General features: G+C 45.7%; 1 protein-coding gene across 2 annotated transcripts in view; it reads right to left on the bottom strand.

Moving 5' to 3' along the window:
• Positions 1-2,572: 2,572 nt before the first annotated feature.
• EPHA1 (EPH receptor A1) overlaps positions 2,573-12,681 on the bottom strand; it is a 33,046-nt gene continuing 22,937 nt past the window's right edge. The window contains exons 7-18 of one of the 2 annotated variants that reach the window (XM_065676047.1): positions 12,518-12,642; positions 12,255-12,414; positions 9,756-9,852; positions 8,940-8,995; positions 8,538-8,660; positions 8,249-8,434; positions 7,754-7,815; positions 7,174-7,383; positions 6,357-6,506; positions 5,499-5,692; positions 5,042-5,197; positions 2,573-4,184 (exon numbers count right to left, since the gene is read on the bottom strand). In XM_065676047.1, coding sequence (XP_065532119.1) covers positions 4,106-4,184; positions 5,042-5,197; positions 5,499-5,692; positions 6,357-6,506; positions 7,174-7,383; positions 7,754-7,815; positions 8,249-8,434; positions 8,538-8,660; positions 8,940-8,995; positions 9,756-9,852; positions 12,255-12,414; positions 12,518-12,642 — 1,598 coding nt within the window. In that variant the 3' untranslated portion in view covers positions 2,573-4,105. The remainder of the gene's footprint in view (positions 4,185-5,041; positions 5,198-5,498; positions 5,693-6,356; positions 6,507-7,173; positions 7,384-7,753; positions 7,816-8,248; positions 8,435-8,537; positions 8,661-8,939; positions 8,996-9,755; positions 9,853-12,254; positions 12,415-12,517; positions 12,643-12,681) is intronic. The other variant, XM_065676048.1, reaches the window with a different exon arrangement.

Raw genomic sequence — 12,681 nt, 5'->3', positions numbered from 1 at the left:
GTGCTTGTTCATGGTTTTAAGCATGATACTGTCTTGGTCACTGCAGGTGAAACTTGTCTTTGTGGTAAGCATCTATGTTTTTACACTTCAAAGACATGAAACCTACTCTTGTTCTCTTGCCAGTTTTGGGGGAAATCTTTAATGACTCCTTGCAAATTGATCCAGTAAGCGCTTTGAGGTTTCCTATAGGATGAGCAAAGAACAAACAAGTTGTACGTTTGCTTTCTTTTTCTTACCCGAGTTCTTGCTGGCATTTTCTTGAGTGGTTGTTCTTAGGTGATGTGATTAAAGCGAGCTCTAACCCAGGTCTTCCCAGAGCTATCAGAGGGCTGTAGCCCAGGCGTCTGGGTATGAACCTGTCCAACAGAGTCAACTGGACAGGTTCTCTGGATCACTTTGCAGATTATGGGGAGGTTAGTCCCTCTGAGGGCCATGGAATGCAGGGGAACAGCATTTGGTGACTGTACAACTCCTGTTATGGGATGTGTAGGGGCAGGATCCATGGCAGGAAAAGGGGGAGTGGTCAAGGTGAGGAAGCAGCAGGGAAAAATGGGGAAAAGGACCCAGAAAGGGCTGGCGGCACATACGCAGTGCAGTTGTCTGCCTATCCCCTGTCTGTTCTGTATTACTAAGCCTCTTTCTCTCCCCTCTATAAAGGGACTCTCTTCAGTGCATGTGGAGATCTAAGTGCCAGCAACTGGAAATACCTGAGTGCATGCATGCTGTGTGGGTGTGTATATCGATGTGTAATCAGCAGCAAAAAGCAAGTCAGAGTAGCTGGTGAGTGAGTAGGGTAAGAGACTTGAGATCCCTGATTTGGCATGGCTGCGAATCTGGCGAGATGCTGGAGACGCTGGTCTGAGCACCAGCTGCTTGAGGTCCCAGCAGGTACAAGCCAGCTACTCTCAGGTCTGGAGGTCAGCTCCTGGTAAGCCTGGACCAACTACCAGAGAACAGTTTGCATCTGCTTGTGTGTGTGCACATGAGAGGTCCGAGTGCCTACCACTGGAGTGGAGCTGCAGGCCTGGAGGACTTGTATGTCCTAGTGCCAGCAACTGAGGAAACCAGCTCAGGCTCCAGATTGAGGAGCCAGCTCCTTGATAGGCACTAGAGGGATCCATAGTGTATGTATGTATGTATTTCCTGCTAACAGGTTCATCCTGATCAGCCAGAGAAGGAAATAGGATCAGGCTGTTTGTGCTGTGCTTGCATGACTGCTGTGCTTTCGGCCTCAGGCCAGTCAGAGATGGGGTGTATGCATATATGTACATGCACATATTATATACATGGATATTTTGTGTGCATGAGTGCCTATTGAGAATACATTCTCAAGCTTGCTACTGTCTGTACCTGAGGACATGGAACTGAGCAGCCTCCCCTCTATGAGGCCAACTGATTCAGCAGCTCCTAATGGTAGAAGCTGGAAGGGAGCTCCGTGTTCAGAGCAGGTTGTTCGGGAATGTATCCCATCAGTTTTTTAATACCTCCAAGAAGAACTCCACCACCTCCCTGGGTAACCTGTTCCTGTGTTCAACAGCTCTCACAGTAAGTTGTTTGGGTTCTTTCTTACCTTCAAATGGACTTCACTCTGTTTTGATGTGTTTCCACTGCTGCTCCTTTCACTGGATAACACTGGGTGGACTCTGGCTCCCTCTTCTTCACTCCCTCCCATCAGGTGTTTATATACAGTTATATGAGCCACCTAAACTTTCTCGTCTCATGGTTGAACAGTCCCAGCTCTCTCAGCCTCACCTCATGTGTCAGATGCTCTAATCCCTCCAAAATTACAGTGGCCTTTCACTGGGCTGGCTCCAGTAAGTCCATGTCCTTTGTACTGGGGAACCCAGACTTAGACAAAACACTCTGCATGTCTTGACCAACCTTGAATAGCGGTTAAATATTGCCTCCCTCCAGCTACTGCATTTGCTAATGCAGTCCAGGTATTGTTTGCCTCCTTTGCTACAAGGCCATATTACTGGTTCAGATGTAACTTGCTGTTCACTATGACCTGCAAGTCTTTTGTTGTGAAGTTGCTTTCTAGCCAGTCTCCAGCATGTACTGGGGTGCATGGGGCTATTCCTTCCCAGTTGCAGGGCTCTGCGTTTCCCATTGTTCAGCTTTGTGAGTAATCTCTCTTCCCATTTCTCCCATCTGTTAAGGTCCCTCTGAATGGCAGCACATGCATCTGATCTATCAACCACTCTATTTTCTATCATCTGCATGGATAGGCTAACACATATGCATGACACAGACTCATCATCTTGTGTCAGCCTGATCGGGCCTTGTCTTCTAGCCTGGATATGTGCATGTAGCAACTTCATTCACTATCTGTACTTCATGCTAAAAACATCTGTTACTAGGCCTGAACTTACAAGATTCACAGTAGAAGCTTGTCAGATGTATCTCTTAACTGTAGTTGCAGTGACTTGAGTAGCTAAAGTACGTGTATACTATGGTTCCATGTGTATACTCGTCTGCTTCTCATGTTGAATAGAAACCAGCTTTCTTGCTTTAAGTTGCAGTTCTTTAGATCTTTGCTTTTTAATTCTTCTGTCATTTCTGGTTAAGCAAGACCTTCCCAGGAGCAGGACTTCTAATTTATAGCCTTAAGAATTTGGAGCATTATACAATTATGGAAACACCGATAGCTATCTGCAGCAGTAACAGCTGAATGGCTAGCACTCACCTTCACCAACTTAGACTTAGCTCAAGCACTGAAATCTAAGTCTTGAGATGACTACTTCCCTTATGTAGGAGAAAGTTGTAGGAACATCAGTGAGAGATTCTCCTCCCCCCTGAACAGACAATCTGTTCTGCAGGAGAAGAAAGTACTTACTACTCACTTGTATTTCATCAGACTACAGCAGTAGCTTCTAATACTTCTCATGGTTTTGGAATAAACACAGGAGATGTAAAGGGATGGACTTGGCTAATGAATGGATACAGCTGTAACTGAATTTAGCTGCGTATGGATTCTTCAGTCCTAATGCAACCACACTGCCACATTGAACCTGCAGTTAAATGGACGAAGACCATTGGCTCAGACACCTGAACATGGATGTAAGGACCCTGCTGGAACTTTCAATATATGCCACAGTAAAGGTTCCAGTCATGTTTGAAATAAGTCAAAGAACTCCAGCACAGCCTGCTCTGCCACAGGTTTATTTACAAAATATTATGTACAGTCTATAAGTGTCTTGAGCTCTGATAAATAATAACATTTCCTCCACAGAGAAGGAATAAGACAGACCACCTACACATCTTTCCGTTACAGATACCCTACCCAGCCAAACAAGTCTCTTCCCTTTTAAAAAGGGGAAGAGAAGAATGGGTACCTAGAGGATTTTATATCTGTGGCACAAGTAAAAGTATTAAGCAGGTCGAGGAGTTTGAAATCTCCCCCCTGAAGTGTGCATGTGCAAAACAGCAACACGCTGGGGTTACGTGATCACACAAGTTAGAGCTGCTACTCCCAACTTCTCCTCAAAAGAAAGAAGTACACCAGGAGTTGGTGTTTCAGGCAAGAATAGTTGCATTAAAACATATAACCCTTACCAGCAGCCTTATGAAAGACTGAATGGCTTCTCCCTGGTGTACAATAAGGAAGAGAGAAGGCTGCTGAAGTGATAAGGGATGTAAGCCAGGGAGTGAATAGGGCCAGTCTCTACATGTCTGGGTCCTTGTGCATGTTTCCTGAATGTCCCAGTCCATCTGAACCCTCATTTCCAATCTTAAAACGTTATCCACCCTTCCCTCACAACCTGCTTTGTATGTATCTTTTGTTTCCATGTGATCTGCCAAGAGTCTGAAACTCCAGTATGTGGACTACAGGGATTTCTTAGTGCTGCACAGAATGGACTACATAAGACAGGGCTGAGGACAGTTTCTAAGACCAGTGCTCTGAAACGTACTGATGGCTGCTGTAGAGCTGAAGCGAGTGGAACAGAAATGAGAGAAGGTGGTGTTGCCTCATGAGCTTTTTCAGTTCTGGTTGTTTTGCTTTGCTTGTCCCAGTCACTCATTTGGAAGCAATTACCATAGGAATGATTCCAAGTGATATCTGGTAAGAATGGGCATTTAGCAAGCTTAAGAGAGCAATGACTGATCACTCCTTAAAGCCTTGGATGCTACACAGGATCCTCTTCTGGTGGCCTGGAAGTGACACTCCCATCTGTTTCAAGTCCCTGAAGGAAATGGGAAAAGAGAAGAAAAATTAATCGCTGTTCTTTGGGACTGGGATGGGGGTAAGGGCAGAAACAATTACCAAGCATTAGTTCATAAAGCTTCCTTTCTCTCAGCACCTCCTACTACACTTAACCTTTTCTCTAGAGGGAAGAAACTTCTCGATGTTCCTGCCCTTCAGTGGTCTGCCCAACCAGTCAACTGTTTTCTCCCACATTGTGATGAGGCATGTGTTCCCATTAAGCCAGGACTGTCTATGTTAGTTTGTGATACAGGCCATGTCTCAACCCTTTAGCAGGTCTGTGCCTGCACATTTGTTTTATGCAACTCCCCTGGGCAGTCCTGGCTTTGCATCCCCAACCCTACAACAGAACACAGCTGTGCTGGTAAAGCATCTGGTGTGAGTCCTAAGGAGCCCAGAAGGACTTTGCTCTATGCTAGAACAGTGCCTGGCTGATTGGGGGGGTATATCACTAGCCCACCTGGACTGCAAGGCAAGACAATGATCTTATAAAGTCCTAGAAAGGTGGGGAGATGGTCAGGTTGGAGAACTGTCTGCCATCTATTGTTTTCCCTTGCTGTTTGTGTCTGATGTGAGTGCAGATGAGCTCAGACCCCTAAAAAATCTTCTGCATGGACAGTTTGGGAATTACTCTCACAGTTTGGGCTGATCCCAGTTCTCTGGACCAATTTTTCCCTTTTGAGGCAAAAAACCAGTCCACTTCCATTTCACTATATAGAGAAGGATGGAAAGAAGCCTTCCAGGTAAATATGAGTGCCTGTTCAGCTAGCGCAGGGACAGACACAGCAATTTGTACCATAGCCTGAGATGCCCTGTGGAAGCTTAGCTTGCCCTTACTCAGCAGTGAGCTCCAGAATGGACTCCATGGTGTCCAAGCCAGCAGTGCGGAAGTTGGAGATGTAGCGCTTCATACGAATGGATTCCAGCCACTCAGGGATGGATCGATAGGGAATCCCATCAGATCCACTGCAGCTGGGGAGCCGGAGTGTCACCCTAAAGACAGAAACAATCCTCTTTAGCCAGGCAACATCCTCAAATAGCCAGTACTAGCTAGGAGAGAGTAGCTAGAGGGCAAGTGCTCTCTGCCAGGGCTAGGCAAACCTATCTGCTCTCTGCACAGTGAGGTCAGATGGCCCAGGCCAATGGCCATGGCCTTTGTCACCGTGACAGAGGTGACTACTATCTTCTGCACACAGAGCGTTCAAGGTATCTCTTTCCAGCCTGCAATGCTAGCACTACCTCTCCTCCTGCTGGAGACAGTTAACCTCTCCTTCTCCAGTGATAGCCTGCTTACCTGGGATCAAAGTCTGCAACAGGCCGGAGGAGCTGGGGACTTGAGATGAAATGTTGCAGCTGTGCCCGGATTTCCTGAAAATGAGGCCTCCTCATCCTATTGTGTGACCAGCAGCTCTTCATGAGCTCGTAGAGGATAGATGGGCAGTCCACGGGTGGCGGGAGCCGATACCCATCCTCTAAGCTTTTCATCACCTGCACAGAAGACAGAGAAAACCCGTCAAAGAACAGAGAGTGTGAAAGAGGAGCCAGACGCCTCTGTGGGGCTGGGAGCAGGCAGTTTTGCATAGAGTACAGTCAGGCAGGAGCTGCAGCAGATTACACGTGTATGAAGTAGGGTTTGGGCAGCACAGCAAAGGATCAGGACATCTAAGGGATGTCAGAAGTTGAATACTTTCAATCCTTTACTAGCTTAGCTCCCATTTGCCATCCACAGCGTGTGTTCACAAGAAGTGAGCACCAAATGATTATGGCACAGACCCAGTGAGAAAAGAGGAACCAGATTTTGAGGAGTAATTTTAACAGCATGTGCTGAACCTAGAATGAGACGAGACGTAATACTCCAGAGCCAGAGGAAAGAGAAAAATGAACCAACAGAGAATATCTCCAGACCAAAAGGCCATGGTTCATTTAACGTGTCTTTATTTTGGCTCGTTGCTGTTGACACCTGAACATGGTTCAGAGGTGCAAACACTTAGCATCCTTGACTTGGTTGCACAGATTTTTAGCAGGGAGAGACACATAGTAGTTCTGTGCTCAAAAGAATATCAAGACTGCAGGCTGGGGGAGATCTACAGAAGTTGGGCCTATATGCCTTGTTTGTTCCTTTAAATCAGCGCTTGTGCTCAGTGTTTGTTACCTCTTGATTGCTCATGTTCCCATATGGCTTGTCACCAAATGACAGCACCTCCCACATGACAATTCCAAAGCTCCAGACGTCACTAGCTGAAGTGAAAATCCGATGAGCAATAGCCTCTGGAGCTGTCCATCGGATGGGAATCTTGCCACCCTGTGAAAAAGCAGAGACATAGTGTATCCAGCATGTATGCTTGAGGTGTGTTTCTCCAGTGTTTTCACGCAAGCAGCTTATGAAGTGGTTCAAAGCCTGTGCCCACCTCACTTGAAGCGACTTGTATCCATCCCTGGGGAAATTTCCAAACAGGAAAGAAACATTCTTGGAAAGTGAATGAGTTTAAGCTCTGTTTGAATGCTACACAAAATCACTGCTATGGGAGCGACAGCCTGACACCGGCCACAGCTCTACCTTGAATGGCACCAGCCATTAGAAACACTGGAACTGTTACTGAAAGAGACCTGTAGACGTTGCTGCTCCAAACCCCTGGTCACAGCAGGGCTATCTTCAAAGTTAGATTTAGGTAACTGAGTCCAAAAGGTGAGACCTTTGATTTTGCTTCTCGTTTTAAAACTGCAATCTCTCTGAATTGCTTAGCAAACAAAATCTACATGGCCTCCAAGCAGAAAAGTACTACCCCCTGAATCATCCACACTGTGACTTGAGTTTTATTATGGGGTTTCCTTAGAGATTTTCCATCCAAATCTTCCCCTGCCCTCGTGTTTCCTATTGTGAAGATATTCTGCTATATGTACGTGGCAGAATCCCACTGCCCCTGAAATTACAGCTCATTTACAAGACTGAGAGACTGGGTTTGCATTACCTTGGTTTCATAGGTTCCCTCTGCATCGTTCTCTAATATTCGGGAGAGACCAAAGTCAGAGACCTTGCATTGAAGACTGCGTGTCACCAGGATGTTGCGAGCAGCCAGATCCCGGTGCACATAGTTGTGTTCAGAAAGGTAGGTCATCCCCGAGGCTATTCCCTGCAGCATGCTCACAAGCTGCACAGGGCTGAATTTCTCCTCATTCTCCTGCATAGAAGGAAAACAGAGTCACTGGTCAAGGGACATGAATCTGCTTGGTTTACAGTTACTAGCCTTATCAACTTGCAGAAGTGGGCATTGCTGAACAAGCAAAAAGGCTGTAGCCCAAAGGACCCAACAAGTTCTCACTGAAGGACTGATGGTGGTCTCCAGAGTCATCATTGGGCACCTGCACTTCGACTACCAAACCAGCACTCTGGACACTGAGGAAACCGTATGACATCAAGCTGAGACTGGAAATGTTAGTGAGCAGAAAGTAAGTGGATGTTTGGATCTTATTTCTAGTCTTCTTTTAAGGTCCAGGTCAAGTGCAAGTTCCAGCAGTATACCCAAGCCTATTACAGATTGGAGTTCTCACCCGGAGGAAGGTATCCAGTGCTCCATTCTCCATATACTCAGTGATGATCATCATTGGCCTCCCTTGAGGAAGACAAGAAGGTGTCAGCTTTTTTACAATTCTCTTACTACCTATCAATGCTCTCCACACTGCCCCAGCACAGACAACCACATCCAACCCCAACCAACATCCCCACTCCACTAGCACAGCTGGCTGACCCCTCCTTAGATGTCTCCTAAAGATCTTGAATTCCTCCTTGTGTCACCTATAGAGCCTTGCAGCAACACAAACCTCAACTTCCCTTCCACCCACCAACCCAAGAAGACCTCTCCTAACACTGCCTCATGACTCTGTTGGAAATCCATACCTCTCCTCCCTCCCTCATTCTCTGCCAGAGGCTAACATGACAATTCCTGTCCTATCCCAGCACAGCCTCTCTGACAGCACCCTAATAAAGGCCCAAGAAATGTGCCAGTTTCTGCTCTCATAGCAGAACTCTCCCACACACACTCTTACTTTTGGTGACAACTCCTTCCAGATGCACAATGTTCGGGTGATTGAACTGCCCCATAATTGTTGCTTCACGCAGGAAGTTCCACCACTGTGAGTCTGAGTATGTTGACTTCAGGGTCTTGATGGCAACCACAATACGTTCTTTCCCTGGGAGGCGCAGGGACCCACGATAGACCTCCCCAAACTCCCCTGAGGACAACCAGAGGCAAAAGGTCACAGAGGAACTCAGGAATAGGCAGCAAAATAACAGTGTGGAAGAACTGAAAGATGGTGAGGGTGACAAGTAACTGACCCTCTCCAATGACATTCTCCATAGTAACACAAGAGACGTCCAGCTCCTTAGTGAATTCCAGCACCCCTCTGCTAGGGTCATCGTATGGTTGCAGGTCTACATAGGGCTTCAGCCAGACCTTCTCTATGGTAAAGGAAAACAAAAGAGCAAATTAGCCTGTCAACTCTTTGGACAAGCTTTGTAGGGCAAAGCTACAGAAGCAGAGGTGAATCTGTGGGATTCTGACAATGGCAGTAAGCAAATCTACAAATCTACATACACTGAAGGCTAGAGCTGTTATGGGAAGACAAAAATTACATCACAAAATCCATGCCAGTGTCTGCTTTGAAACTACTGTTTCTTTTCATTCCTTCCAACCTATTCCAGGCTTCTCCACAGTTCTACCACCCCTTAGAAGCTCACCTCTGTCAAAGCCTGAAGTATTGTAATCTGGCCGTGCTTGTCTCCGACGAGCCTGCCTGGAATATAAGAAGCAGTCATGAAAGTAAAATGGTCAGCAGATAGCAAAGAGAAAAGCAAGACTTCCAGGCTGTCTAGCCTAAGATTGGTCAAGGACAGAGTTCAGGGCAACGCAGACCAAAGTGGAACCAGACACTGAACCTACTTGGAAGAGTACAGCTAGCAAGAAAATGCGATGCTTCATTTACATTTAGAAATGGAGCTTTGTTTCCAGGCAGGCAGCTTTGCTCATCCTTCTTGCTTGCTGAATTACATTTCTATTTATTTTTTCTGTACACATTCAGTAAAATACTTGACATTCTTAAATAGCAGCTTTACAGACATTTAGTGATCCCGGGGAGAGGACCGCGAAAGTAACGGTATATGGAATATGGTTTGAAATGACTGCATACATGCAGTGTGCACTTAATTGATGAGCAGCTATAGAAATGATTGTACCATCACAGTATTTTTATTCATCTGTTATGGTAACAGTATGATACTGCTGGATTATAACAAAACCAAGAAATCACGTTTTCCTCTGCCCTCAGCAGCAAGCATTATCTTACAGACATATCAATCCCTCCAATCCTGCTAATCCAAGTTACTTACTGAGACTCATTCCATTTTGCAGCAGCACAGCAGTCTTACTCATTCTTCTCTAAACTCTACCTATCCAATATCCTCTAAGAAACCAGAGCCTCCTTCCCTTTCTCCAGCTCACATAGCTCAGCTACTCCTACATCTATACCTTTTTCAATACCCAAGATCAACACTTACTTTCGCCGAAAGATGAGAAGTCCCAGAAGCAGCCCAACAAATAGTAGAACTCCAAAGACAATAGAGACTATGACTCCACCAGACAGAGCTCCTGTGTCTGCAGAAACAGAAAGAAAAGCCGTATCATGTAAAAGGACAAGAACTATTTGCCTGGAATGTAGCAACCAGCTTCTTCCAGCCAATGGTATTAGGCAAGCTATGGCCATTTGTCTTCCAGGCAGCAGAGCCACCAAATTTGAGTCCTATCATACTGTTGCGATATGCACGGAGTATCTCCTTGCAGGTATCTGGTTGACCCTTATCTACAGTCTTCTAGCTGAGTAATTTACCCCTATGCCTGATTTTCTCCATAGATTCCATGACACAGAAACAACAGCTGTTCCTTCCTTCCCACTCCTCTCCTACTGCTCTTTCAGATCAGACCCTTCTTCCTGCTCCGTAACTGATCTAGACTATGGCACAGCAAAGACAGACACGATTTTCCCCAGCATCTAACTTAACTCTCTTCTTGTTTATGAAACTCATTTCATCCTTCCTTTCCATTAATATCCGGTGTTGGTCCTTTGCTTAAATACCTTGACAGACACCATTGCCTGCTTAGGACTTTTAAAACAAGCAAGTACCAACTTACAAACTTGCAGTCTAACATCATATTCATGCTTTCTCAAAACTAAGCCTCAGGTGGTTTCATTTTGTGACTGAATAGCATTAGATAGCATTCGCATAATTACAGGTTGTCTTCTTTCATTTAGATTCTTAAGCTAAAGCCAGCCATTTCCATACAGTATATTTGAATACAGCAGAAGAAACGCTAAATGACCTCTGTTGGTGAAGTATGTATTTTTAAACCTTACTTCCCGTAACTTCAAACAATTAAAAACTATTTTAACAACTTAAAAATACAGTCAAGAAAAGTGTTCACATCCATATGCAACGAGAATCTACATTTTGTAACCTTTTCCTGAAGACATTTAGGAAAACATCCAGAAGAAAGCAGATTCCTACAGAAACTGTTTCAGTAAGTGAGCAGATATTAAAGCAAGAAACAGCTTGTGTGACACAGACAACTGTGTCTGTAAGTGTTTCCTAACATCCAGCCCTAGTGGTCAGCATCCACAAAGCCTACTTAACACTTGTTTTTCTGTCTCAATTTGATGCTGACTCATCTGACTAAAACTATTAAAAATCACCAGCGTAGTTAAGCAGAACTCTACAGGCAGAGGCAGTGTTCTTTTTTGTTCAACTAAAAAAGATTCGGAAGGTGAAATAATGTAATTCTTTTAATAAAATGGGCAAGGTTTTTGGTACACAGCACTTCTGCAGGAAACTCAGGAATTTAGATTAAACAAAAAGAAGTCTCTCCCTGCAAATCGTGTTCCACTAAATCCCTGGACCATTCAAGCTAAACAATTCTAGTATTACAGAATCACAGAATCATAGAATAGTTAGGGTTGGAAAGGACTTCAAAATCATCCAGTTCCAGCCCCCCTGCCATGGGCAGGGACACCCCACACTAAACCATGTCACCCAAGGCTTTGTCCAACCTGGCCTTGAACACTGCCAGGGATGGAGCACTCACAACCTCCCTGGGCAACCCATTCCAGTGCTTCACCACCCTCACAGTAAAGAACTTCTTCCTTACATCCAATCTAAACTTCCCCTGCTTAAGTTTTAACCTGTTACCCCTTGTCCTGTCACTACAGTCCCTAATGAAGAGTCCCTCCCCAGCATCCCTATAGGCCCCCTTCAGATACTGGAAGGCTGCCATGAGGTCTCCACGCAGCCTTCTCTTCTCCAGGCTGAACAGCCCCAACTTTCTCAGCCTGTCTTCATACGGGAGGTGCTCCAGTCCCCTGATCATCCTCGTGGCCCTGCTCTGGACTTGTTCCAGCAGTTCCATGTCCTTTTTATGCTGAGGACATCAGAACTGCACACAATGCTCCAAGTGAGGTCTCACAAGAGCAGAGTAGAGGGGCAGGATCACCTCCTTTTGATTATCAAAAAAGAACTGCCATGAAATGAAGAGGTACATTCAGGGTCAGGACTACATCGAGTGGAAATGATAAAGCGGGGGGAAAAACAGGGTGAGGTCCTTTGAGCTCCCCTTTTCACTTTCACACAAAAGAGGAGGCATATGGTAAACGTTTTGCTAACATGCAAACTTAGAAACATTAGCCAGAATCAGAATGTCTTTCAGGGGCAGATGAAGAGCTGGTTGAGTAATTTTCCGGTACAACACATAAACCTGAGACTGATCAGTTCTCAACAGCAAAGTACGACTGGATTCTGTGTGACAGCAAGGAAAGGGGATAGAAGCCTCCTTGTTCTACAGAGTTTTACAAAGCAACAGGCTTAGCCCTGGTGACAAGGAATTCAGGGGCGTGCCGTCTGTGTCTTACAGATAGCAGAACACAAACAAACATCCGTGTACCATATGAATATACAATGTGATGGAGAATTGAGTTTCCCCCAGATGAAACACCAGTGGCTGTCCTTTACCTGGTGGAAGGGTGCGGAATTCCTGCTCTGGGGAGTAGGGCCCAGGCCCAAGGGGGGTGATGGATCTCACACGTAGCAGGTAGGCTGTGTCTGGCTGCAGGTCTCTCAGAGTGACATTTGGCTCAAGGAGGTGCTTCACTGTGTAACGTGCCTCCTCTCCCTGTAGAAATCAACCAGGGTAAAGTAACAAATGCCTGTTGGACAAAGAGGACACTTCCACCCTTTTGGGTGAAAGGGGAAAGAACCAATAAGGCAGGCCTCACCTTCTCAAAGAACATGACCTCATACTCCACTGAGGTCCGGCTGCGCTGCCGTGGGGCAAGCCAGGACACAGAAAGGCTACTGTCATCTCTCTGTGTCAGGATGAACTGGGATACTGTCACCGGAGCTGCAGGGGACAGAACAGAGAACATCAGGAAGAAATACA

Source organism: Lathamus discolor, chromosome 4 (genome assembly GCF_037157495.1).
Source record: "Lathamus discolor isolate bLatDis1 chromosome 4, bLatDis1.hap1, whole genome shotgun sequence".
Lineage (NCBI taxonomy): Eukaryota > Metazoa > Chordata > Aves > Psittaciformes > Psittacidae > Lathamus > Lathamus discolor.
The sequence above is the reverse complement of the archived record's forward strand: the minus strand, read 5'-3'. Positions and strand labels throughout refer to the sequence as shown.